General features: G+C 45.8%; 5 protein-coding genes across 14 annotated transcripts; 1 reads left to right on the forward strand and 4 right to left on the reverse strand.

Moving 5' to 3' along the window:
• Positions 1–921: 921 nt before the first annotated feature.
• On the reverse strand, positions 922–4,649 carry LOC120712264. 8 transcript variants are annotated; one of them, XR_005690828.1, is made up of 4 exons: positions 2,593–4,649; positions 1,613–1,928; positions 1,443–1,528; positions 922–1,255 (listed from the first exon to the last, which is right to left on the reverse strand). XR_005690828.1 is itself a non-coding variant. In XM_039998020.1 (2 exons), the coding sequence occupies exons 1-2, from the start codon at positions 4,551–4,553 to the stop codon at positions 1,664–1,666; spliced, it is 2,226 nt and encodes a 741-aa protein (XP_039853954.1). In that variant the 5' UTR covers positions 4,554–4,649; the 3' UTR covers positions 1,424–1,663. The 8 variants fall into 8 exon arrangements, 1 of the variants encoding a protein (XP_039853954.1); XR_005690825.1 differs by having other exon boundaries at positions 1,428–1,528; XR_005690826.1 differs by having other exon boundaries at positions 1,443–1,531; positions 2,593–4,648.
• A 3,679-nt stretch (positions 4,650–8,328) lies between these two features.
• Positions 8,329–8,937, reverse strand: LOC120713410 (translation initiation factor IF-2-like). Its single transcript, XM_039999383.1, has one exon. It carries the CDS (start codon positions 8,935–8,937, stop codon positions 8,329–8,331), a length of 609 nt encoding a protein of 202 aa, XP_039855317.1.
• A 1,886-nt stretch (positions 8,938–10,823) lies between these two features.
• Positions 10,824–16,557, forward strand: LOC120712267. 3 transcript variants are annotated; one of them, XM_039998025.1, is made up of 3 exons: positions 10,824–11,123; positions 14,588–15,474; positions 15,779–16,557. In XM_039998025.1, the coding sequence occupies exons 2-3, from the start codon at positions 14,609–14,611 to the stop codon at positions 16,266–16,268; spliced, it is 1,356 nt and encodes a 451-aa protein (XP_039853959.1). In that variant the 5' UTR covers positions 10,824–11,123; positions 14,588–14,608; the 3' UTR covers positions 16,269–16,557. The 3 variants fall into 3 exon arrangements, with proteins under 3 accessions (XP_039853959.1, XP_039853958.1, XP_039853956.1); XM_039998024.1 differs by lacking the exon at positions 10,824–11,123 and adding an exon at positions 12,922–13,243; XM_039998022.1 differs by lacking the exon at positions 10,824–11,123 and adding an exon at positions 12,965–13,238.
• Positions 16,558–16,949: 392 nt separating this feature from the next.
• LOC120712268 (angiomotin-like) lies at positions 16,950–19,270 on the reverse strand. Its single transcript, XM_039998026.1, has one exon. It carries the CDS (start codon positions 18,354–18,356, stop codon positions 17,376–17,378), a length of 981 nt encoding a protein of 326 aa, XP_039853960.1. The 5' UTR covers positions 18,357–19,270; the 3' UTR covers positions 16,950–17,375.
• Positions 19,271–19,423: 153 nt separating this feature from the next.
• On the reverse strand, positions 19,424–24,197 carry LOC120712266 (protein HOTHEAD-like). The gene is made up of 6 exons (XM_039998021.1): positions 23,961–24,197; positions 22,656–23,010; positions 21,457–21,770; positions 20,933–21,321; positions 19,822–20,393; positions 19,424–19,722 (listed from the first exon to the last, which is right to left on the reverse strand). Exons 1-6 carry the CDS (start codon positions 24,028–24,030, stop codon positions 19,668–19,670), a joined length of 1,755 nt encoding a protein of 584 aa, XP_039853955.1. The 5' UTR covers positions 24,031–24,197; the 3' UTR covers positions 19,424–19,667.
• Positions 24,198–24,597: the final 400 nt, after the last annotated feature.

Here is a 24,597-nt window from a genome sequence, read left to right on the forward strand (position 1 = left end):
ATCCTATTGCCACTTAATCTTTCATCTATGGAGTATTTCAAAACTTCAGGATGTGTCATCACTTTACCAGAAATTGGATTTACCCTAAGCTTAACACCTAAATTGACAGTCTGTGAGAGCAATTCCTTCAATTCCAGGTTTGCAAAGCAATCAATTGTATCAACCTTTTAAAATTTAAGGATAGCAATATTGCTGTCCCTAGCAGTTCAGTTTTAGAACAAGATGATCTTTTCCACCTCTGGTGCCTATATCTTCAACAACAGAGTATCAGGTATTTATCGGATAGTGATGGTTCTCTCAAGAGTCGCAAGTTAGAAAAAAGACATTATTTCCATTCATGAGCATTCCTCTTAAGATTTACCGAAATGTTTTGTTTCAATTTTACTGTTATGAGCATTCCCCCAGAAATCTTACTTCAAGATATTCACTTATTCAGCACATGGACACTGAACAACCAGGGCAAAACTCCAAACTTTTCATTTACACTACAAAAGGTACCAAGCAATAGCTTATATCGTATGTAATGGAGTAATTAACAAATCAAATTGTTTTCAGAACCTGGGATGAAGGAGCACAGGCAGAAGAGAATTAGAACACTTCGAGGATGGTCAGCAGGTACTTGAGGTAAACACTTTCCACTTTCCTTTAAGTCATTACTAATAAAGCACAGAACACAGTACATAGGATACAGGAAATCACAGTAGATCTAAGGTACTCAGTTTGTTCATGTTTACCCAACATATCACTTATGAACCCCTTTTAATTTTTACTCCAGATTATACTCCACTCTTAAAAGTATATGAAATCTCTATCTATGTTGCAAAACAAACATTATCAAGAGTCGCAAGTTATGGTCTTAGTTTTAAAATTCAATTATTGTCAGTATTGTTAATATTTTACAAAGTCTACAATATCAAATGCTTTATGTTTCCCAGCACATCCTAATGAGTTGTGTACCCACAGTACCACTTGATCAGCCAACAAAATATGAAAGTATTGCAATATTTAATTCTTTATATAGGCCATAACAAACTGATTGATCCTTCATGATAGCCAACTATTTAACATGCGCTCAAAATAGGCATCATTCTGTAATAGAAATACTTCTTCTGTACCTGAAATGATTGATAATTGCTTAGACTCAAGATCTAATATCATCATATTCCCATACTCTTTTGTACTAAGGATCTTGCTGAACTGACACTGAAACCACCTAAGAGTCATTGAAGATGAACACCTCCCACCGATCAAATTCCTGAGAACAACAGGTTTAAGAAGTAAGGCTATGAGAGTCATGCTGGATGGTAGAGTGTAATTAAGTACGTATATAATTTTTTGTGCAGCCAAGTTCAGAGAAAATCAAAGAAAATAAGCTGTGAATGAACTAGAAAGTTGCACTGGGTTGGCATGAAACTTGCTGTGCTTACTTGTTTCAGTGATACCTTTTGCATTAAGACAGGAAAGGCCAAAATAGCCATGTACAATAATCTTGCACAATCACAGCACTGGCCAACACGGTACTGCTCCTCTACTAAAACAAAAACAGTATACTATGAAAACAGCAATATAACGACCAATCTAAGTCGCTAATCAAAGCTGGCAATGTACTAACCATACAATCAGCTGGTAAGTTTGCTCATGGTATGACATTACTGCTTAAGAGTCAGTAAATTCCAAGGTCATCTGGAAGCCCGAGGTCATCGAAGTCTTTAGCTTCTGGTGCCGTGCCCCAACGATTTGAAATACCTGATGATTCTGCTGTACTGTCACCATCTGAAGGTGGTGGAGCTGTTTCTGGAGCAATAGTAGTACTGCTCTTTTCAGTAACAATCCCTAGATCACACCCACTGTCATATTCACTTGACAACTCTTGTCCTCTACCATGATCATGACTGACACTGGCATCTGGCATCTTGTTGTGTACATCAATGTTCAAAAAGGCGCTAGGCGGTTTCTAGGCGGTGACCCACCGCCTAGAGCCTAAGCGAGCTTAGGCGAGCCTAGGCGTTTCAAGGCGATTTGCTAGGCGGTGCTATATATGTAGATATTTCTTGCCATACACATCAACTGTCTCTAAAAAAAAGGAAAACTTGAGAATAATGGGCCTAAAGTTAGATAGAAAGCCCATCAAGCAGTCCAACCCAAGTCTCAACCCTAACTTATCCCTAGCCTCAACCTTATCCTCCCCACCCACCCTCCTCCTCCACCCGTCTCTGCTGCCCAGGCCGCCGCCACCCTCCCGCCCCTGCTTCCTCCGTTGCCCAGGACGTCGCCCGCCCGCCCGCCTATGCCTCCTCCTCCTCCGCCACCGTCCAGCGCACGCCGCCGCCGCCGCCTCTCAGGCTCCCACCTCCTCCACCGCTGCTTCCGCTTGATGTCCCTTCCTCCCTCGCCGGCGCATGGCGTCCCCACCTGGCGGATCTGCACGGCGGCCACCAGGGATGGAATTCCGGCCATCCTTTCACCGCCGACGAGCTGGCGCCGCCTAGGGGACCGCCTACCCCCATAGGCGAGGCGGGACCCCCTCGCCTAGAGCTTAAGCGCGCCTAGGCGGCCGCCTAATTCCGCCTTCTTGAACATTGGTGTACATCAGAGGTAGCATAGGCATCTTCCTCACCTGAGAACCTGGTAACAACCTGCTGGTCGATGGTGACATATGCAGCTGGCGCAGCAACCTGGTGAAACAGTGGGTGCACCAGCGATGCAGACAGCCCTGGGCGAAATAGGGTAGTCGCTGGCCGTGACAAGATCGTGGCAATAACGTGTCTCGCCTCAGCCTGCAGACAAGCATGAGAGGATGCCACCTTGGATGGGGACAGAGTTTCTCCACCACCGCAAACCTCCGAGGCAATCTCTGCCTCCAAGCCGGGGATCCTATCCTCCAGGAACTTAATGAGAGAGTGCTCATCGGTTGAAAGCATCCTCTTTTCTTGTGCCATGGTCAAGCCATTAATCAGATCCTTAGCAATTTCCAGCAGAAGCGCAGGTGCGAGGGGTTCTTTGCTTGAAGAAGATGAGGACGAGGACAAAGATTCATCTTCACTTGACAATTCTTGCCCCGTATGATGCTCATGGATGGCATTGGCCTCTGGCATCTTGTTGTCTACACCAGAGCTAGTATAGGCATCTTCCTCACCCGAGTACCTGGTAATGACCTGCTGGTCAACGGTAACATATGCAGCTGGCGCAGCAACCTGGTGAGAACGTGGGTTCACCAGCGGCGCACCAACCTGATGAGACAGTGGGTGCACCAGCGGCGCAGACAGCCCTGGGCGAATTAGGGTATTCTCCGGCCGTGACAAGATTGAGACAATAACGCGCCTCGCCTTAGCCTTGAGACAAGCTTGACCAGAGGACGCCACCTTGGATGGGGACAGAGTTTCTCCACCACTGCAAACCTCCGAGGCAACCTCTGCCTCCAAGCCAGGGATCCTACCCTCCAGGAACTTAATGAGAGATTGCTCACTGGTTGAAAGCATCCTATATTCTTGTGCCATGGTAAAGCCATTAATCAACTCCTTAGCAATTTCCAGCAGAAGCGCCGGTGTGAGGGGTTCCTTGCTTGAAGAAGATGAGGACGAGGACAAGGATTCATCTTCACTTGACGATTCTTGCCCTGTATGATGCTCATGGCCGACATTGGCCTCTGGCATCTTGCTATGCACACCAGAGGTAGCATGGGCATCTCCCTCACCCAAGTGCCTGGTAACGACCTGCTGGCCAACGGTGCAATGTGCAGCAGCAGCGGGCGTAGCAACCTTCCCTCCGGGACGCAGGGTGGCCACCGGCGACAAGTTCGCGGCAACAGCGCGCCTCGCCTTCGCCGGCACCCGACCAGAGGGAGCCACCTTGGACAGTGGCTGAGCTGCTCCACCGCTGACCCCCGAGGCAGCAGCCTTCAAACCTGGGATCCTATCCTCCAGGAAGTTAACAAGAGAGGTCAGGCGACTGACCACCTCCTTGGCAATCTCCAGCTGAAGCGCAGGCGCGAGTGGTTCTCCTCCTGAAGGAGGCGGACGGGGACGAGAAGCAGCGCGCCGCAGGCCGGCCCAGCGCACCGGAGCCCGCACCATGAACCCCCACCTCGGCGCCGAGTGGCGCTCGCCGCACGCCCCCGCGGCAGCCTCCAAGGTGGGCATCCCATCCAGCAGGAACTTGACGAGAGAGAGCTCGCCGTCCGATAGCTCCCTCTTCTCTTGCGCCGTGCCCAGGCGATAGAGCAACTCCTCGGCGACCGCCAGCTGGAGCTCGGGCGAGAGGGGCTCCTCGCCGCTCGAGGACGCGGGGCCGCCCGCCGGCCGCCGCCTCTCCTGGACACGAGCGGCCCCCTCCTCGACGGACGCCGGAGGCGGATGCGGCGGGGCGGGGGCGGCAGCAACGGCCGAGGCGCCGCGGGTCGGGCCGGCGGAGGCGGTGACCTGGAGGGGCCTCGCGCCCGTCGTGGCCGCGGATCCGGCGGCCTCGACCCGCGGGGCGCCGGCGGGAGCGGGGAGCACCACCGGCGCCGACGCCCCCATCCCGTGCCGGCTCGGCCGAGGACGCGACGCCACCATCGGCGGCGAGGTGGGGATTGATAGCGCGCGCCGCCGCCGCCGCCGGTGGGGGCTTTTGCCGGCCGGCGTGGGTGCTGCGGGCGGCCGGTGGCACTACCCGCGCGGGCCTGGGCCGTCGATGACAATGCTGCCGTTTCGGCTCTGGGCCGTGCTGCGTCTGTCTGAAAAAAAAGGCAAAAGTCTATTTTACCTCCTCCAATTATCACCAAAGTTTGGTTTTCCTCCTACAACTATAAAACCGGGTATTTCACCTCCCTCAACTTTTCAAACCGTGCATTTTACCTCCCTCGAGCGGTTTTGAAGACTGATTGCTACAGTAACCGTAGTTTTGTCTTTTTCTTTTTTAAAAAAATTTCAGTTGAATCTTTGAAAAATCATAGTAAATCACAAAAAAATCATAAAATAGAAAATCTAATTTTGTTGGACTCCACATGAGTAGATATACGCACTTAATATATTATATGGTATACTTTAGTACAATTTTTGTACTGTAACTTTAGATATATACTTTTCTGTAATTAATTTATAGCTACAGTTTTCGTCGTCCCATTATGGTGAAATTTTTATGGTGGGCTAATCATTATATGATTGAGCTATAGTAAAATTTTTATGATTATTAGATCATGTATGACTGAGTTATAGATTTATCTATAGATTCGTCTAGATTTTTCTATAGATTTATCTAGTTTATATAGATAAATTTATAGATCAGTCAAATATGATCTAATAATCATAAAATTTTTACTACAGCTCAATCATATAATGATTAGATCACCATAAAAATTTCACCATAATGGGACGACGAAAACTGTAGCTATAAATTAATTATAGAAAAGTATATATCTAAAGTTACAGTAAAAAAATTATACTAAAGTATACCATATAATATATTCACTGCGTATATCTACTCGTGTGGAGTCCAACAAAATTGAATTTTCTATTTTATGATTTTTTTGTGATTTACTAAGATTTTTCAAAGATTCAACTGAAATTTTTTTAAAAAAGAAAAAGACAAAACTACGGTTACTGTAGCAACGGTCTTCAAAACCGCTCGAGGGAGCTAAAATGCACGGTTTGAAAAGTTGAGGGAGGTGAAATACCCGGTTTTATAGTTGTAGGAGGAAAACCAAACTTTGGTGATAATTGGAGGAGGTAAAATAGACTTTTGCCAGAAAACAACGAAAGCCAGCCCAATAGCTACTGGGTTATTAATCGGGCTGAGCTACCCATCGGCTATTAATCTTCAGAAAAAAAATCATTTCTATCTTCCTAACTTTGAGCCGAGTCCGTTTTAGCTCCCTAAACTTTAAAACCAGCCTTCTGAAACTGTTCACATGACCTTCTTGAGCGGGTTTGAAGATGGTTTTTCTATTTTTCTTTTATATTTATTTTAACTAAATTTTTGAAAAATCATAGTAAATCATAGAAAAATTATAAAATAGAAAATCTAATTTTGTTGGACTCCACATGAGTAGATATACATATTGAACATATTATATGGTATAATTAAGTAAATTTTTTTGTATCTTTAGATATATACTTTTCTATATTTAATTTATAGCTACAGTTTCCATCATCCAATTATTGTAAAATTTTTATGGTGGGATAATCACTATATAATTGAGATGCAGTAAAAATTTTATAATTATTAGATCATGTATCACTAAGTTGTAGATTTATCTAGGTTTATCTATAGATTCATCTAGATTTTTCTATAGATTTATCTAGTTTATATAGATAAATCTATTGATCAGTTAAATATTATCTAATAATTATAAAAATTTTACTACATCTCCATTGTATAATGATTAGTTCACCATAAAAATTTCACCATAATTAGACGACACAAATTGTAGCTATAAATTAATTACATAAAAGTATATATCTAAAGCTACAACAAAAAAATTATAGTAAAGTATACCATATAATATGTTCACTGTGTATATCTACTCATGTGGAGTCCCACAAAATTAGACTTTTTATTTTATGATTTTTTTGTAATTTACTATTCATTTTTTAATATTCAATTAAAATAAACATAAAAGAAAAATAGAAAACCCGCCCTCAAACCCGTCCAAAGAGGTCCTGTGAACGGTTTCGGGAGTCCGAAAAGGCTAGTCGGCCGGTTTTAAAGTTTAAGGAGGAAAAACGAACTCGATCCAAAGTTGAGAAATACAAAAAGGACTTTTTCCTTAATCTTCTACTGGTCGTACAAAGACCATTGCCGGAGTAAGCGGCGGGCGCGGCCGGCGGCCGGGCAGTGGGCGCTGGCCGCTGGGTGGAGACCGGCCGCAGATGCGCCGCCGTGCACGTCAAGGCCGGCGGCGGCTCCCGGCTCCCGTTCCTCGTAGGGGTGCCAGGTGCCCGGACCGTGATCCAGACGGAGTGACGCCGGGAGGCGTGGCAGCAGCGGTTTCTGTGGTCACCGGAAAGAAAACGCCAACGGGTTGGGACCGGCGGCACGAGCTTTTCGGGAAAACCGCGGCGGGTGTGCGTGGAAAGGTAGAAGAAACAGTCGCAGGGTCGCCGGCCCCGCCTCCACCGAGAGAGCGAGAGCGAGAGAGAGAGAATGGCGCTGCATCAGCGGCCAGCACTGGGGCCGTCGGGAGCGCTCCCCTCGCTGTCATCATCGCGACTTGCTTGTCGCCGCGACGAACGAAACGAACGCCACACACCAGGTTCCAAAGGGAAGGGTGGTCGGGGTTGGGTGCGGTTTGCGCACGTAGCATGATCGGGGGACGTCTTATGGCAAAATTTAATTACTCCCGTCTTTCGAAAAGAAACAAATTTATTCTAGGCGTAGCGTTTATCTTTTTCTGCAATACACATCCAGACTAAAAGCTCTCAACTCTGCACTTTTCTGTGTTTCACGGCCACAAGTAAGAGTAGCCGCCTCCGCATCGCCTCGACACTACTGTGGTATGTTTCCCACCATTCGAACAAGTGAATGATGATCTTTCCTCGGTTGCTATCCTTTTAAGGACAAGGAATGCAAACGTGTTGGCAACCATTTTATTTTGACACATGTAAAAGGGAAAAGTCTAATTCCCACTCTCTTACGATCGTGATAGTCCGGCTACCAACTCCGAACTATAAAACTGGACATCAAATATCATCCTCGGAAGTTAAAACCTTATGACTTCAATCCTTTGGCTGGTTTCAAATCTGACTTTTTTTAAAAAAATAAAAAATTCATGGTTTGAGCTTGAAAATTTAAAAGTTATTCATTTTAAATAAACAATACGACACATATCTGTTGCTGCTCTACTTTGAGTAAATTGGATCATATTTATTAAAAAAATAACAGGTATGAGTACAACAAAAAAAGACTAGGATCATAAGCAAATTAGATCCAAATAACTAACAAATAAAGTACCAATAGATATAATTTTTTTTTAAAAAAGCTAGTACTACTTTCATATTTTCTAATTTCAAATAAATTGTTTGCTAAAGTTAGCACTCCTTTTTTTTGGTACAGTCAAGATCGATCGGTTAGTTAACACTACTACAGAATTCTATTTTGTGAGACACTTAAAAATGGTGTCGGAGGCGGGCACATTAAAAAACCGCCTCGATTAACCGATGAGGCGGGCACTTAAAAATGGTGTCAGAGGCGGGCACACTACTACAGAAAAAAAACACATAGCAAAATTGATTAACCGAGGCGGTCACCTTACAATGGTCCGCCTCGATTAATGGATGAAGCCCACACACGGCCCATATGAGCCCAATCACTGAAAAATGGTATAAAACAGACAAAACCCTAGGTCTCTGGTCATTCACCGCCTCCACTCCCTCTCTCTCTCCCTCTCCCTCCCGCAGCATGGCCTGGAGCCGCCGGCGCAGCGCCCTTACGTGGACGGCGTGGACTGGGCGGTCGGATCCGCCGCCGGCGGGCTCCTCCGGCGCGGCCGTGGGCCTCGGCGTGGAGGAGGGGCGCCGGGGCGGGGCCGGATCTGCCGTTGGCGGCCTTCTCGGCGTTTCCCCGAGCCTTGGCGTGGAGGGAGCACGGCGAGGTGGGGCCGGATCCGCCGCCGCCGGCCTTGGCCCTCGTCGTGGAGGGGGCGCGGCCTCGGCCCTCCCCGGCAGCGGCGCCCTCCTCCCCCGGCGGCGCGGCGGCGGCGGACGTCGCCCTCCTCCCCTGGCGGCGTAGAGGCTCGGCCTCGCCCTTCTCCCCCACGGCGCAGGCGCGAGCGCGGCGTGGCAGGGCACGTGCATGGCGGCCACGGCGGGCGCGCGTGCCGTGGCGGCCGGGGGCGGCGCTGGGTGAGCGGACCGCGGTGGGAGGCGGCGGCGCAGGCCTTCGGCTCGAGCAGGGGCCGGATCGGGCGAGCAGGGGCCGGATCCGGCCTCCCCCGGCGGCGGCGCGAGCGGCCTCTCCCATGGATGGGCTCGGCGGGCCCTGGATGGGCTCGGCGGGCCCTGGATGGGCTTGGCGGGCCTGTCCACAGGCTTCCTATTTTTTTGTTTTTTATTTGATTAATCGAGACGGGAAGCCAACCGTCTCTGTTAATGCTGGATTAACCGTGACGGCCGAGGCGTTTGCAAAAACCGTCTCGGTTAATATTTTTTGTCTGCCTCGGTTAATATTTTTTTTAGTAGTGAAAAATTGTGCCTCCATCCGTTCCGAATGTACTTTCCTCGACCATTCCCCCTCTCCGATCCTCAACAAAAATAATCCCTGGATCTCTTAGATGTGCTAGCACGGCATAGTTTTGCTGATGTCTAGTGACTGGTGCCCAACAACCTGCTTCCTTAGCGTCGCGTGACGTTGGTTGATCAACCAGTGGCGGTCGTCCTCGCCCTCTTGATTGGAGTCGGACGCTGCCATCGTTCCACTGTCCCGGCTAGCGCTCGGCAAACCTAACCCCTACTTATATTAGTATATACTAGACAATTATATATGTGCGTTGTTACGGACAAAGTTAGCATAACTATCAGATACGTATAGTTGCCTGTTAATTTGTAGGGATCTTCATGATCAACTCGTGGATGAAAGGCTCGTCCAACTCTAATACGGGATGGACTAAGACCTACCTGTCAATGATATAAGGCGGACCAAACCAAAAAAAATAGGCGACCAAACTAAAAATTTAGGTGGAAATTTTACTCACTTTAGAAATAGGTATAGACTAGGTGTATAACCGTGTGGTTCTATGCGAGAAAAAAAATTCAACGCAATATACTGTCTGAAAAATATGGAATTATTTTCATTAACATGCACTACGGGAAAAAATGAGCATTCGCCCAAAACGTTACTATCGGACGTATTTTCATCCGAAACATGTGAAATTTGTATTAGATAGAAATTTCCGGTCCTCTAAGGCCATTTGTTACTGACTGGTACTAACTGACCCTTTTAGTACCGGGCATACAGCTGGTACCGGTCAACCACCCAATACTAGAGGGGGTTGCTGACCGGTACTAATGTGAAGTTTTTAACAGTGATGCTAATTTAAACCATGTTGAGATAGATTCCTGGGTATCACCACGTTGAGATGAGATCCGCAGGCATCTATATGCATAACAATGTAAAACTAAGTATGAGCAAAGAATACAAAAGGATAACTTGCGTACATAGTTTAAATTAAAGTAACCAAGCAACCTAATTTAATTTTCTTTAGCAAATATATATTCTCAAGTGTACAAGGTTACCATTGCCGTCTCTTGAGTGATTTTTTTTTCGTTAAGTCCAGAGCCATACACACGCCCCGTGCTGACGGGAGCGGCCGGGGACCTCCAATTGGATAAGTTTATAGCCACACCTGATCGATCAGGAGATGGATAAGCACACGTACGTCAACGGGTGGCGGTGCTCGCTCTGTCGCCGGACGCCAGGCGGCCAGGCCGGCGGTGTCGTCTACCATTATATTTATCGAATTATTAAGACTCGCGCCTAGACTTTTGGACAAGTGCGAATTGTTTTTTCTTTTATCTGGTGATGACGACGATGATCGACGGTTACACGGTAGAGTTTACCACAGAAAGTACCGGGTGACTTTGGTACAGAGATCAACTTGCATGCATGGTAGCCTATTAATTAAGAGTTCAAAATATACAGAAGGCAACGAACTGCACAAAGAGCACTCTCCGGTTAACACCAACACAAGATCCCCCTGCAGATAAATCCTGTGTTGGCTTCACCTCTATCTTATCTTCTTCCTTCTCAGCCCCGTCGACATCCTTCGCTTGTCGGGATCGCCTCCGACACCATTGAGGACCACGTACGCTTCACCCTCCCCTCCTCTTTCCCCTCCCCCGGTCCAATTTCAAAGGGACCACGGCGCCAGCCTCATCATCATCTTCGTCTCCAGCGATCGGCTCCCGTCCTCGTTATCTTCATCTCCAGCAAGCGCCCCCGTCGTCGTCCTGCTCCATCTTTGACGGCTTCTACCATCGAATCGATCATCATCGAGCATCGGCACACTAACCCAGCTCGCTGGGATGCCACCGTCCCCGACACTGCCAATCGATTACCCTTCGCCGCCTAGGGCGGTGGCACCATCGCCGCACGCCTCCACCACCAAGCCGACGTCGTCACTGAAGCTCCTTCTAGGCCCAGGAGCATAGGTAACCCCAATCCTAACATTACCGGAGCCGCTGCGTTGGCAATGTGTTTCTTCTTCCCCTTTGTTACTTTCATTTTTCCCCTTTTCTAGCAGGCATGTGTTTCTCACGTTGGCAGGAATTTTCCAAACAGGGAGCGTTTAGAAGAGATCTAAAGCCCTCTGGACTTAGTTTTTCGAATTATTTTTTTATTGCTCCGTATATCCATACCCCAGTTAAGACTAGTGTCACGTGTTGAGCTCACTTGCTGCCATGCATGCTCCGGATTCCAACAAACCCCGGAGCCACGCAACATCTTCTTGGTTCATAAATTTCTATATAATCACTCATTTTCCTTTTATGAAGAGGGTTAAAAAACTTGATTTTTTTCTTTCCTCTAAAATTTCGGATTGTATTGAGTACTTGCTCGGTCCTAAAAAACAAAGAGAAATTTTATAATGAGTGAAAAAATAAGAGCCGTCCATCTGATAAAATCCTACGATGGTGAAGGCAGGAAGTACCCAGAAGTACTTAGGGTAAAGTACCTGGTACTTCCAAAATATGGGACCAAGTACCAAAACTAGTGGGACCAAGTACTGATTTAATTTAATTTTTATAGATCAACGGTCAGAAAAAATTCAAAGAAATAAGTATCTGAAAGTACGGTTTGGTACTTTACGATCATTGTAAAAGAGCTCAAAAACAAATCATCCTAGTAATTCTATGACAAATTAATAAAAAAGTAAAATGACCATGTTTACTTCTATTTATTATTCATATTTGACACTAATTGATTTTTTTATGCATATGTACTTTCTAAATAAGATATGATGACTTGTTTTTTAGATAAATTTTACTTGTTTTTTGGGATGGAGTACCTCTCTTGTGCGTACACCATCTTCTTTACTAGTGTCAGCGCTACAATAAAGAGTTCTAAGATCGCAGTGACAAAAGATGTGCGTGTTCGAGAATTGTACCCTATGATGTATGAACAGTGGATTGGACAAAAAGTTATTGTTCGATTGTTTTTTTGAATTTTAGGCAAGTCTTTATTCTTTTAAAGTTTACCTATAAACACATGACCAAAGTTTCCTTACAAGGCTTGATCGTGCATTTGTCGCAAGTTTCCTTACAAGGATTGGACAAGAACTTTTCAATTTTTTATTGAAAAGGTATTTTGAGGAATGTTGCTAAATAATGCTTGATTGTGCATTTGTCCCAAGTCGAGAAAAGCCTAGATGTTTTCCGGATTAGAAGAGGGTGACGGTATAAAATAAGAGCTCTTTTATAATGATCGTAAAGTATCGAAGTGTACTTTCATATACATTTATTTTGAATTTTTTTTCTAGCTGTTGATCTATTTAAAATATTTATAAAAAATAAATTAAATTATTATTGGGTCCCATTTTTTGGTACTTTGTGTTATATTTTGGAAGTACTAAGTACTTTATTCTATGTACTTCTAGTTACTTCCTATCTTCACCATCCTAGAATTTTATCAGATGGACAGATTCTATTATTTTCAATTATTATAAAATTTCTCATAAATAAATAAAAATCTTCTTTGCTTCGGACTACCCATTTCCTTTCATCCTTCCACCAAAGAAAAAAAAGATAAATTTTGAACGAATCAAATAAAATTTATGGACGAGTTTACACGAGGAAGCGCAGCGGAGACCCAGGCGAAAAGTGGCAGGTCATTGTTTAATCGATGTTACGTGTCCGTGGTAAAAAACTCCGAGAGGGTAATTGCACAACAGTGCACAAAAGCGAAGGAGATCAACTCTAATCCCGTCCTCCTTTCCCTTTCCCAGCAGCTTACACGTCATCATCCTATGCGAGCGTGGCCCCAAGACCAAGAAACGACAGGCGAGAGGAGCAGAGGAGATCAGGAGACCCCCACTGCTACTCCATCTAATCCGCTAGCCATCGACCCTCGTTTCCTTGCTCCATTCCTGTGGGACTCGTCGGATTCACTCGCCGTCAGTCCATGGTTTTGGCCCCTCGCCCCCACCCATAAAGCCGATGGGTTAGCACCCCCCGCCGCGCAAAGAACCCGAGGAGAGGACGGAAGCCGCGGCGACGGTCGTCCCCCTTCCTCTCACCGCCGGCGCTGCCCCGGATCGCCGAGGCTTGCAGGTCCGGTGCGTGTTTTCAATTGTTTCGCTCCTCCGGTTGTCCCGCTCAGTTGATTATGCAGGTCCTTCTCTTATGTTGATTAACTGCGTGGTTGGTTAATTATTAGTTAGTATCCGTGTAGCCGATCTTTTGGGGGAGTGGTGGATGGGAGTCGCAAGAACCGGGAGCTTGGTTCTTGGTCGCGGGATTCGGCGTGACCACTGACCAGATCTAAGCTTTTATGTCTGGTAGACATTTTCTTTTAGTGGAATCGATGGCTCTGTCACGGCCCTTATCTCGCTGATTGTGCTGCTGTGAAAACGCAGATTTCTTTCTTTCTTTGTTTGGTTTGAAGTTTCCAAGGTCTGTACTTTTGTTGCTGGGTTCGGATGAGCAGCAGTTGGGGTTATCTTTTGTTGGATCAGTTCAGTTTTGGGGAATTTCTAGAACAACCACTAGAGTTCAGTACCAAAATCAAACCGGCACCTCGAGGGATGGATTAATGATAGGCCTTTTGTTTTAATGCCACCTGAGAAAAAGTGAATTTGTAATGTTACTGCGAGTCTCGCAGAAATGCTTTACACACTAGCTAAAACTTGAACAAAAGGGATGGCTGAGCTACTTTGCGATAGATACATATTTTGCATTAACGTAAGTTTCCAGAATCATTAAAAGTGGTTGGCTAATTGTATGGGAACTGATCCACCGTTTATTGTAAAAATATTCACAAGGGGGGTGAGTAGTATTGTTATATTGCATCTGGATTGTAGAAGTGGAAGCCTGGGACACAGGAACTAACCATGTAATGCAAGCTATTTCGGTTTATTTGTTTTTGATCTTCTTATTACATTAACCGCCCCAAATTCCTAATAAGCTAAAAATAGTGAGCTAAATTGCAATAGTTTGCCAATCCAGTTATGTATCCTTTTGCTCCTACTGCTTTACAGCTATATGTTGTCTGGAGGACGAAAAACATAAACTTCTTATGTGCTCTAGCCAATGTTCATGCATGAATATGTCTTCTAAGCTATGTTACTTAAGCATTGGCCACAGTTTGTGTTCTGCAGTCTTACTCAGTTTAACTTTTCAGTGATGCTTGCATGTCTTGCACTTTAATTGATTGACTTGATGTTGCTTTTTAACATACAAAGCAATAGTGAGTTTCCTGTTTCATTGGCACGTGCTTCTTTGGACCAAAAAGCTGAAATCTACGTTGTCAAGGCAGTATGCTTACATTTCAGTATTCGTCAATATGATGACTCATGCATTGCATGGATAATGTGTTTGAAATGGGTCTACGTCCAATTTCTTCTGTTTGGGCAGGCCTTTCTTATCGAGTCTTGACAGTCTTTTTGTGTTGGTATGAACAGTTTTTGTGATTGGTGAAAATAATGGCTGCTGCTGAAGCAAGGGCTGCCTGGCAACGTGCTGCGAACCGTTGCCTGGTTCAGGAGGACAGAAAGAGAGCCCCAAAACTAGCCTGCTGTCCGTCGTCCGCTGAACATGGTACAAACAATGGGAACTGTAGAAATGCTGAAGATCGTCCCATTTCCAATTTCATGCCTTTGAGCTGGAATCCCATGAATTCTAATCTGCCACCAGATGTTAGATGGTGGGTTCAGTTACAGCCAAATTTCGGGATCCAGAAGGATCTTGCTAGTGAGCGGGTTTGTTGTTTAGGCAGGGACATTGATGAGAAGAACGTGGAGGATTCAGCACCGAAGCCTAAACATGAGGGAACATTATTTTGTGAAGCAGTTGACACCAAAACTAAGAAGAGTGGGGATATTTTTGGGCCTCCTGAAAAAGGCTTAGAATTAGAAGACCTGACGACTGTTGGTTGCTATTCTCAAGTGTCTAAGTGCAGAGAAACTGCCAGCAATTGTTTGTACAAGGATATAGAATTCCCAGATTTCGAATGTATTGACCCAGAACCTTTGAAGAACCCAGAGAAGGCTGATTTTGATATGGATGTACCTTGGAAAGAAGGTGAAAAGACTCAACCATGGTGGCAGACCGCTGATGAGAATGAGCTTGCTTTACTGGTTGCAGAAAGAGCAACACAGCACATTGAAAACTGTGATCTGCCAAGACCTACCAAGACAGTACCTGTTCACGGGACAGAACCATATACTCGCAAACATATAGGTGACTATGGGGGGCCATCATCTCCTGCAGGAAGACTGTCACATCCTCTTCCTGGACAATGTGAGAATGTGAAGTGTAGCTATAGCACTGCAAGCACATATACATTAAGGTGTGCATTCTTCAGCTTCACCACGTTATCCTCATGCCAATTTTGTTTCATTTTAAGCATGCATAAGGATGATCATGCTTGATACTTATAGGTGGGATATGCAATCCTATTCATTATTGATTTCTTATGTTGTTCAAAATTGAGCAAGACTTGTTTATTTTGCATGTCTGTTGTCAGTAAGCCTACACAATCCATATAGATATACTTCCTTTCTCGCAGTTGAAAACTTTAGATGTCTTCCATTTTCCTGTAGTTTTGTTTGGTATCCTGTCACATGATATTGTTTCATCTAATTTTCTTGCAGTGTGTCACAAGATTTTTCTAGCAGTAGCACTACAGGATCAGAAAGCAAACAAACACTACAGAATGCAACGGAGCGGGATAAGATTTTGGAGGCACTTCGTCACTCACAAACCCGCGCTAGGGAAGCCGAGATGGCTGCCAAGAAAGCACACAATGAAAAAGATGATGTCATCAAGCTTTTGTTCCGTCAGGCCTCACATCTCTTCGCATGCAATCAGTGGCTGAAAATAATGCAGCTGGAGAATATTGTCCTCCAGCTCAAGCATAAAGAGCATCAGATAGCGTCCATAATACCTGAACTTCCATGGATGACCCTGAAGGAGAAGCCTACACAGGATCAAGAGCAGAAAGATTGGACTAGGAGAAAAGGTAGAAGGCAGAAGAAGGGAGGCAGCTTCTTTGACGCGATCTTATTTGCAGTCGGGCTAGGTCTTGCTGGTGCCGGTTTTCTTCTTGGTTGGACCCTGGGTTGGCTGTTGCCAAAGCTGTAGAGAGTTAGCTAAGCATTTTGCTGTGTAGATCCATAGATGGAAGGTCCAGGTGGACCCTTCTACCCTTCATGAGAATGGTGTCAAATATCAAAATCTGTTAGGCCAGGATCTGTTGGTTTGGAAATGGATTCTGGTGCGTGCAAAGACGTAAATGAATCTCCATACTGCCCATGGTTTTTTTTTTTTGGTTTTGTCTTGGTGTAAATATGCGTCTATTTGGTATCTCTGAATATTGTACATATGAATCACTGTTGAATTGGAAACTTTGTCGTCTGTCTGGTTCAGCATATATCCTCATGTGTAAAATGGTTGGTGAAATTGGTAGCAAGTAGAATATTATTATTAGACTATGAATTTCTCCAAAGCGGGATTTGTTGGCGGGATGCTTGCAATAACATGGATGCTAACTGAGCTAACAGAAAATGCACTTCTCATGCCACGTCTCCATGAAAAGAAAAGGCATTGGGATTCGACGTCCCCTTTTTAAATGTCTTGGTCTTTTTTTTTTTGGAGCAAGTATGGATGTATATCATACAAAGTCATGTCGAATTTCAACCAATTTCTGTTGAGCATTAGTAATAAGAAAAAAAACGCTCATGTTTGTCCCCTAGAGCTGAGAATCAAATCACAACTACACTAGCACACTGAAGCAGCATCAGTGCAAGAAAGGAAATACAGTAGTAGCAGTGGTGTCACAACTTAAAACTTTTGTTCAAAAAACAACTTACAACTTGATTAGGAACCGTCAAACTGAAACAATACAGTAGTAGCAGTGGTGTTACAAACTTACGACTTGATTAGGAACCGTCGAACTGAAACAATACAGTAGTAGCAAACTAGCAGTGGTGTTACAAACTTACAACTTGATTAGGAACCGTCGAACTGAAACATGAGGAGCTTCAAACTAGATTTGGGTGGAAAGTGCAGAGCTTGCGCTTGTTTGATGGCAAAATCTGCAGTTTCCACCGCGGTCTCACTGATGGTAGGAGTACTACAGTAATTTACAAGACAATCGCAAAGGCAGCAGCAACCTGAATTGAACTGAAACAAAGCCACAAGGTCAGTCTGGTACATGGGAGGAGGACGAGAAGGAGAGCATCGTCGACTCTACTCGTTAGCCACGACGGGCGGCGGATGGCCATCATCGTCGGCGGTAGCAGCGTCATCCTTGACTCCGACGAGCACAATCTTCTGGTAGACGACGTCGGAGGTGTGCATGGGGTACTCCACCGGCGCGACGGGCCGGCGCGCCGCCACGGAGTACCAGAGGAAGAGCACGAAGAATGTGACCATGGCGCCGCACGCGGCCGCGAACAGCAGGGACACGGCGGCCCCCCAGGGGCTGTAGCGGCGCTCTGGCGGCGGCGGCCGCGGCGGCGTGGTGAGCAGGTCGGTGGGGTTGAGCGGTTGGGAGTGCATCCTGTAGGGAGCGGCGTGGAACGCCCAGCTGAACAGGGTACAGTTGCCGGAGGGCGTCCGGAAGCCGGCGAGGACAGGCCCGCTCCGGAGGACGGGGGACAGATCGAGCGGGCAGGAGAGCAGCGGCGGGCTCGGGCGGACGCGCGCGGCGGAGACGCGGACGCGGAGCGTGGCGGAGGTGGCGTTGTAGTCTATCCAGGCGTGGAGGAGGCTCCGGGTCCGGCTCCGGGCGGGGGAGTAGCGGGCCTGGCCGTGGGGTGCGGCGCGGCCGGCGAGGTCGACGCGGACGTGGCGCGCGGAGAAGACGACGGCGAGGGCGGGGGGCGAGCGGGCGGCGGCCGCGGAGGGCGCGAGGAAGAAGGCGAGGGACGAGGCGGCGGACGGCGGGAGGGCGAAGGCGAAGTAGGTGGAGAAGGCGAGCCCCCCCGCGGCGGAGGGGAAGACGATGGGGGCCCTGTACTGGACGCGCGCGCCCGGGGAGGCCATGGAGACCGCGGCGGCGGTGGCATTGGCGCCGCCGGAGAGCGCGAGCTGGGCGGCGGCGGCGGGGAAGAAGTTGAGGGCGAAGGAAGAGGAGGCGGCGGCGGCGGCGGAGGGAGCTGGAGCTGGCGCTAGCAGCAGCAGGAGGAGGAAGGGGAGAAGCAGCGGCGCTGGCATCTCACCCCCCATTGAGCAGCCGAATCTCCGAGATAGCAATGCAGACCACCAGCTCCAGAATTCAAAATCTTCCGCTTCCTTGTTGCTCGGCCGGCATTGCAGATTAGATTTGCAGAGGGGGAGGGAAATGGAGGAGGGGAAAGGGCACGAGGTGGATAGGAAGAAGACGAGGGTTAAAACTGTCCCTGTCTTTGGCTCTTTGCTAAGCTTGGCTGCCGGGGAGCTTTTGACGGGACGCAGTAAAAGCCAAATGGGCTTTACCCATCCCGTTGTTGAGATGCTCGGCTCGCCGGCGCCGGTACCAACCTGCCGCCGCCGCGTCGTTTCGGCCCTGCGCGGGTCACCACCGCCATCTTACACCGCCGCGGCCTGACGGCCTCTCGCATCCACGGCCATCGGAGTCTACCTGACCGGCGATGCGTACCAGGTGTTCGCTGTAATGCCGCAGCCAACGACGAACCATTCCCTCCCGCACACTGGCTCCGTCCGCTCCGATGTGCATGCCACCGGATCATACATAGCGGCGTCACCATGTCGAGAGCGTCCAGAAAACCTGCACGGGTCAACCCACAGACATGCCATGTGACAGTGTCGTTTTCTTTCTGTGGCAGGTTGCTCTGGGACAGCCAAGCCGTAAGAGCGCACCAGTTTCTGGAGCCTGAAGGTGTGAACTGTGGGGGAGCCCTCAGCATGGCTCATAAGATTAGGTATACCATGTTTCTTCCTTTTACTTATTTGATGTGATAAGTTTGTTCAACAGTTCAAGTTCCTTTTCATTAGCAACATAAGGCTTGGTTCTGCAGAAAATTGGCGAGTTTTGTGGTGCATGGGGATAAACTTTTTACGGCACACCAAAGTCAAAAGTGGGTTTCGAATGCACCTCTGTTAGGAGCCAATTCTAATAACAAAAATAATTGTGGGCCACTTAAAGCACACGGCATAGGTCCAATGGTTGTGGAATAGAAATGCAATGTTCAACTTTCGTCCTCATTGGGGCTTGCCACACCTCTTCAAAATGGCTTCTGATGGGCTCAAGTTTCCCAGATTCTCTGTGACTACATCGTGTAGTGATTCTCTTATATTGTCCAAAATGTAGAACATTATCATAAGATCTGTTGAAGCAAGAGTGGTATACATGTGGAGCCAATGCACAATTGTGATGGTCCATATACTTCCCCATGAACAATAACATTACAAATGGAACTCCTAACTTTTCTTTCTTTGGCTATTCATGAATCATGATGAATGGCTTCAAAAATCACTATGTACTTATCTCCTAAGTCACATTCTTACATGATAGAGTGGATAAGGTCCATGAATCTGTTATACTCCAGCTGCTTGTCCTAGTCTTTCCCTTAGAATCTTCACCCCCATGTACCTGAGCACCAAATACAAGAGAAGTAAAATTAACAAGTAAAGTCATAATTTTTTTTATATAATAGATGAAAAGTGTACAAATATTTTTTTTGTCCTTTACCTGCCCATCATCAGGACCGTGGCTTGTGGGTTCGTTCCTGGTGATCTAAATAAGGTTGACCCATCAACCACGCGCAGCCCTGAAATGCCAATCACCCGGTACTGTTGATCAACCACTTTGCCTACATGGCATCCACCATGGTAATGCCAGATGGTTGTTACTGTGTCCCTGCAAAACTGCTCCAAGGATGTGGTGTCATTCGTGTGCTTTGGTATCAAGTTTATGTTAGCTGATATGCTCATATTGAGCAGCGTCTCCATTGGGTATCCAGCACCATTGGCAGTAAGGTTAGTGAAATGGTTTGTCTTAAGTATTTTCTCAATGGTTTTTATCCCGTAGACACATCGGCTGAGATCCTTTGGATGCTGGAAATAATTGAAGGTGACACTGGGGTTGCTATCAACATCAGTGTCCACAAGTACTAAATTGCCAGTAGACAGCGGGCCATCGATCTTCTCAAGAATGAAACCTCCATCAAATACTTCTTTCGGTAGGCTATATTTGTTATCCACATACTTTTGGATTGCATTGAAACTTCTTTTCTTTGGTGGAATTGTTGATAGCTGGCCAATCTGCATTGAAGTTACAAAACTCATTAGAGGTAAGCTTGAAAGCTATCATCATGCTTCTGAAAATGGAGTGAACATATGCTCAAGCTTTTATTTTCTTTATATTAGCTCAAGAAGGTCTCGTTCTGTTCCTTGCAACTTATTACCTACAAATAATTCGTAAAAAATACTTCTGATTTAGAATATTGATAACTGGGAATTGCTGAAACATTATACTGATATACTTGATGTCCTAACAATTATGTCACTGTAAGTTAACATCTAGTCGCTGAACAATATGATTTTCTGTGTACATTTAACAAAATTCCTGGTTCCTTTTATATATCTGTCTTAAGCACCCACAGATTAAGCTTAAGAAATGTCAGCTTTCGAGAAGTTGGGAAGTTGGCTCTGAGCAGACAATGCAGGGATTGATTTTTCTTAAGATCATTAGTGTAGGGTGTTTTTTCTGCACAAAATATTTTATGTCATGCATCAGGATGCTGGTAAACATGTAAGAAATTACATTAACAAGTAAAAGAAAAGGCAAACAGACTCCAAACCTCAGCAGACATGATTCCATGGTGGCAATGGATGCTATCATCTGTCTGGCTGAATCCACTGCTAGCTTCAATAAACACACCAGCATCGGTTATTCCGACAGTTTCAATGAGAGATTGCTTTGTTGGACTCTTCATAGGTACAAAGATTGAGTTCATTGGATTGTCCGACATCCCTTTACCAACATGTTCATTGCGGATGGTTACAGAAATATTGTGCTTCTTAAGTTCATTCCTTGGTCCGATTCCACTGAGCAACAATAGTTGTGGGCTGCCAATTGCACCGGCAGAAACAATGATCTCACTACCCCTTTCTTCTCTGAGGAAGGCTTGGTGGTGCCTGCCGTTCTCATCTTTGAATTGAACGCCAATAGCCCTTGGCTTCCTATGCCCTGTGCAAGAGATGAGTTTACTGTAAATAGTATACGTCTTTGAAGTGTTTCACTCTTTCTGCTCGATGTATACTGATAACTTTTGTTTCCTATTGAATTGGGGAATTTTTACTTTTGTTTACTTAACAACCTCACCTTGTTTTGTGTTGAAAACTATTTTGTTCACGCTAGCATAAAGCAGCACCCTAAGGTTGTTAGGATTTGCAGCAGCAAGGAGGTCAGCAGCTGTGTGCCGGTACCCAGTCTCATCAAATATGGTGCCCCCAACCTTAGTTCCATAGAGATGGTCATAAGTATATCCATTGTATGGTGAGACCCCTGCTTCCAGCAGTCCATCCCGGAGTGCAGCTTGCCAAGGTGCAACTTTGGGCCAATGAACAATCCTCTCTTCAACCCAAGGGTAGGACTGGTTGACCAGGTCTGCATCCCAGCCTGCCTGCTGCACGAAGCTGAACGGACAATGACATGAATATGTGTTATAAATTATAGCAGTAACATTACTGCTAGTAGCACTGAGATGATGGGTTCATAAATCATTATTATATCCTCAACATTCAGCAAAAACCATCTAGAAAAGAATTTCAGCAACAATTGGCATTGATCATTCCACTTTGGCAATGTGCATTCTTCTGAACTTTTGGTAATGTAAGGAACATTGTGAAGCTATTTGCACTTTGAGTCACCATGAACCTTAGTGTAATTTGGCTAGATTGTTCCTCATTCTATGCTATCACATGGTATACCTGCTTCCCTTTAGGTTAGTTACAACTTTGTAATAGCAAGAGGAATCATTTCACAATCACTACCTATTGTCTCTCCAACTTCCAAACAAATTTCAGCACCGTGACATGGGAAAGTTATGCATAGACCATTCAGGTGCAGAGATAATTGTTTTAATGGTTTTGTAAATTCTGGAATTTTTATGCATAGACCAAGTTTTATTGGTTATGACCATTATGGCTCCCTTGTAATGTTTGTAGTGTAAATAGCAGCTAAGGTAGGGCTGCCTTTGCCGGAGCATAATGTAGGACTGCTTAGTTCATGAGTATTAGGAGCAGTAGATGACCAGTTAATACGACGATGAAGTTTGTCTACTAGATTGACTAAATTAGGCTTCTTCCATTGGTCAGTTTATATGTTTTTTGGAGCATATGACATTACGACACCTATGGTCTAGTTAAGCTGTTACATATAGGTCATTTGTCAGCTGAGTTTAAGTTTGTGAAAGCAATTGCCTGTTTGTATATCGTTAAAATCTATTGGAATTGAAACTTAACAGAGGTCAAATAGGCATAAAATAGAATATAATGTATAAGAACATGTCAATTGTGTACCTTGGTTTTGCCCTGCTGTAGAAGCCGGCGTTTATACAGGTTCCACCACCCAGGACCTTTGCACGGGCATTGATCACACCATCAGTTGAGATAAAACCTTGTGCTGGTGATTCTGGCGAAACATCGGCCAGGCAAATGTGGAAGTTCTCCAGTAACGTGATGTTGCGGTTGCCGTATGGAGACCCACCTCTCTCCAGTAGGAGTACCTTGAACTTCTGGGACAGGGTCGATGCCAATGGGCATCCAGCAGTGCCCCCGCCGACAATGATGTAGTCATATGCCTCATGCTGAAATGTGGGGAACCTGCTTGCCTTCAGGAAGGGAGGGAGATTCAGTTTGGTGAAATGATCTCTTCCTGCAATTTCAAGTGTTCCAGGTTATTCTCTAAAGCTGCTTGGTCGCAGAGTAAGATTTCAATCTCTTTATTCTCTGAACTGTTACCGGATATTCCCTCAGTCCCAAATTATTAGTCGTTTTGGCTTCTCTACATACATCGATTTTTCTATGCATCTGGACATGATATATATCTAGATGCATAGAAAAACTATGAACCTAGAAAAGCCAAAACGACTAATAAATTGGGATGGAGGGAGTACCTCAATCTACTTATAACCATTCATCAGGGTCCTCTGCTTATTATACATTGTCGCAAAAGCAAAAGGTGTGCCTTTTTTCCCCTTTCCCCCCCCATCTCCCACCTTTTTATTTTAACATTTTGGTGTGAGAATCATAGGATTTTTACTTAAGTAGCACTTTTATATGTCTCAGTATTTTAAATAAGATTTTATAAAAAGGCCACTTATAAGGACAAAAAAATGTAAAATTTCTTAGTGGGAAACTATACTAAAATTTGACACTAGAAAGTACTGATGCCAGGCTGCATGGGTAAAACTGTATCAGTCTGACAGGACTTTATCCCAAACTTCTGACTCCTGATTGTAGCCAAGATGTCAAGTTAAACATTCCGCCTACCGTCTGTAACCGGAAGGTCCCGGGTTCGAGCCCCAGCCTCTGCACATTTGTGTGGGTAAGGCTTGGGGCTTAAAAACAACCCTTCCCCAGACCCCGCACAGTGCGGGAAGCCTACGGCACTGGGTACGCCCCTTTAGAAAAGGCTGACAGACACACATACAGAAAGAATGAAAGAAAGCTGTCAGTTATCAAACTCGAACATCGCTGAGGGCGAACCTTTGATCACTAGATCCTTTTTAAAAACCAGAGCTGAGCAAACTAATTCGAAGGGAGATCATTCCGAAGTGTGATACTGTCTAAGTCTCTAGACGAACAGGAGTAGGCGAAATGTACCTTGAGATGATCTGATGAAGCAGAGGAACACCAGGGCCTTGAAAACCACCCTTCTGCTGATCAAATCCATGGAAAGCCCCGAGAGGAGCCTGAAGGAGACACCAAACTCAGTCAGCCGGCCTCTACCCTTCTGACGCCCTTAGTCCCTTTGCCCTTTCACCCAGACAGCTCTGATTCTCTGTACTTGTCTCCTTCCTGGTATCCCTGCGATCTCTTCAGCCGCACAACCTTGAGGCAGCTTCCAATGGCTTTTGTAGGTAACAGAATTGGGGGATAGGGGGTTGCCACTATACACACATTCAAGAGCTCACCAACTTCATTTAAATGCCATTCAATGCACAAGCGGCACTGTTCTAGACAACTCAGATTTATGAACTTCATCAGCCAACCAACCACAGCTAAACTTCTCTGAATATACCCACCAGCCCTGATTTCTTCTGACTGCAGTTTCGTCCTTCATCATTAGTCATTGCGACATTCAGCAACGTTGAAATATTGGTGGAAGATAATGTCTGGAAGTAATCCTCGTATGTACTAAATTACGGTCTTGTATTATTTATAGCACATGACTGGAATTTTTGTCATTTTTATTTTAATGCCTGGATGCAAGCTAGCCAGCTTATGGAAAAGGAAGATT

The sequence above is a fragment of the Panicum virgatum genome, chromosome 6K (genome assembly GCF_016808335.1).
Source record: "Panicum virgatum strain AP13 chromosome 6K, P.virgatum_v5, whole genome shotgun sequence".
NCBI lineage: Eukaryota > Viridiplantae > Streptophyta > Magnoliopsida > Poales > Poaceae > Panicum > Panicum virgatum.

Bases quoted from the DNA above. Each gene is read 5' to 3' on its own strand.
- LOC120712268 (XM_039998026.1), bottom strand. From the start codon at position 18,356: ATGGGGGGTGAGATGCCAGCGCCGCTGCTTCTCCCCTTCCTCCTCCTG.
- LOC120712267 (XM_039998025.1), top strand. From the start codon at position 14,609: ATGGCTGCTGCTGAAGCAAGGGCTGCCTGGCAACGTGCTGCGAACCGT. The intron at 15,475-15,778 runs GTGTGCATTCTT...ATTTTCTTGCAG, and splicing joins GCAAGCACATATACATTAAG to TGTGTCACAAGATTTTTCTA.
- LOC120712266 (XM_039998021.1), bottom strand. From the start codon at position 24,030: ATGGATTTGATCAGCAGAAGGGTGGTTTTCAAGGCCCTGGTGTTCCTC. The intron at 21,771-22,655 runs GTACACAATTGA...TTGTCCGTTCAG, and splicing joins TACAGCAGGGCAAAACCAAG to CTTCGTGCAGCAGGCAGGCT. The intron at 21,322-21,456 runs GTGAGGTTGTTA...TCTCTTGCACAG, and splicing joins AGTTTTCAACACAAAACAAG to GGCATAGGAAGCCAAGGGCT.
- LOC120712264 (XM_039998020.1), bottom strand. From the start codon at position 4,553: ATGGTGGCGTCGCGTCCTCGGCCGAGCCGGCACGGGATGGGGGCGTCG. The intron at 1,929-2,592 runs TGATGTACACCA...CTTTTTGAACAT, and splicing joins GAAGATGCCTATGCTACCTC to TGATGTACACAACAAGATGC.
- LOC120713410 (XM_039999383.1), bottom strand. From the start codon at position 8,937: ATGGGAGAGGCCGCTCGCGCCGCCGCCGGGGGAGGCCGGATCCGGCCC.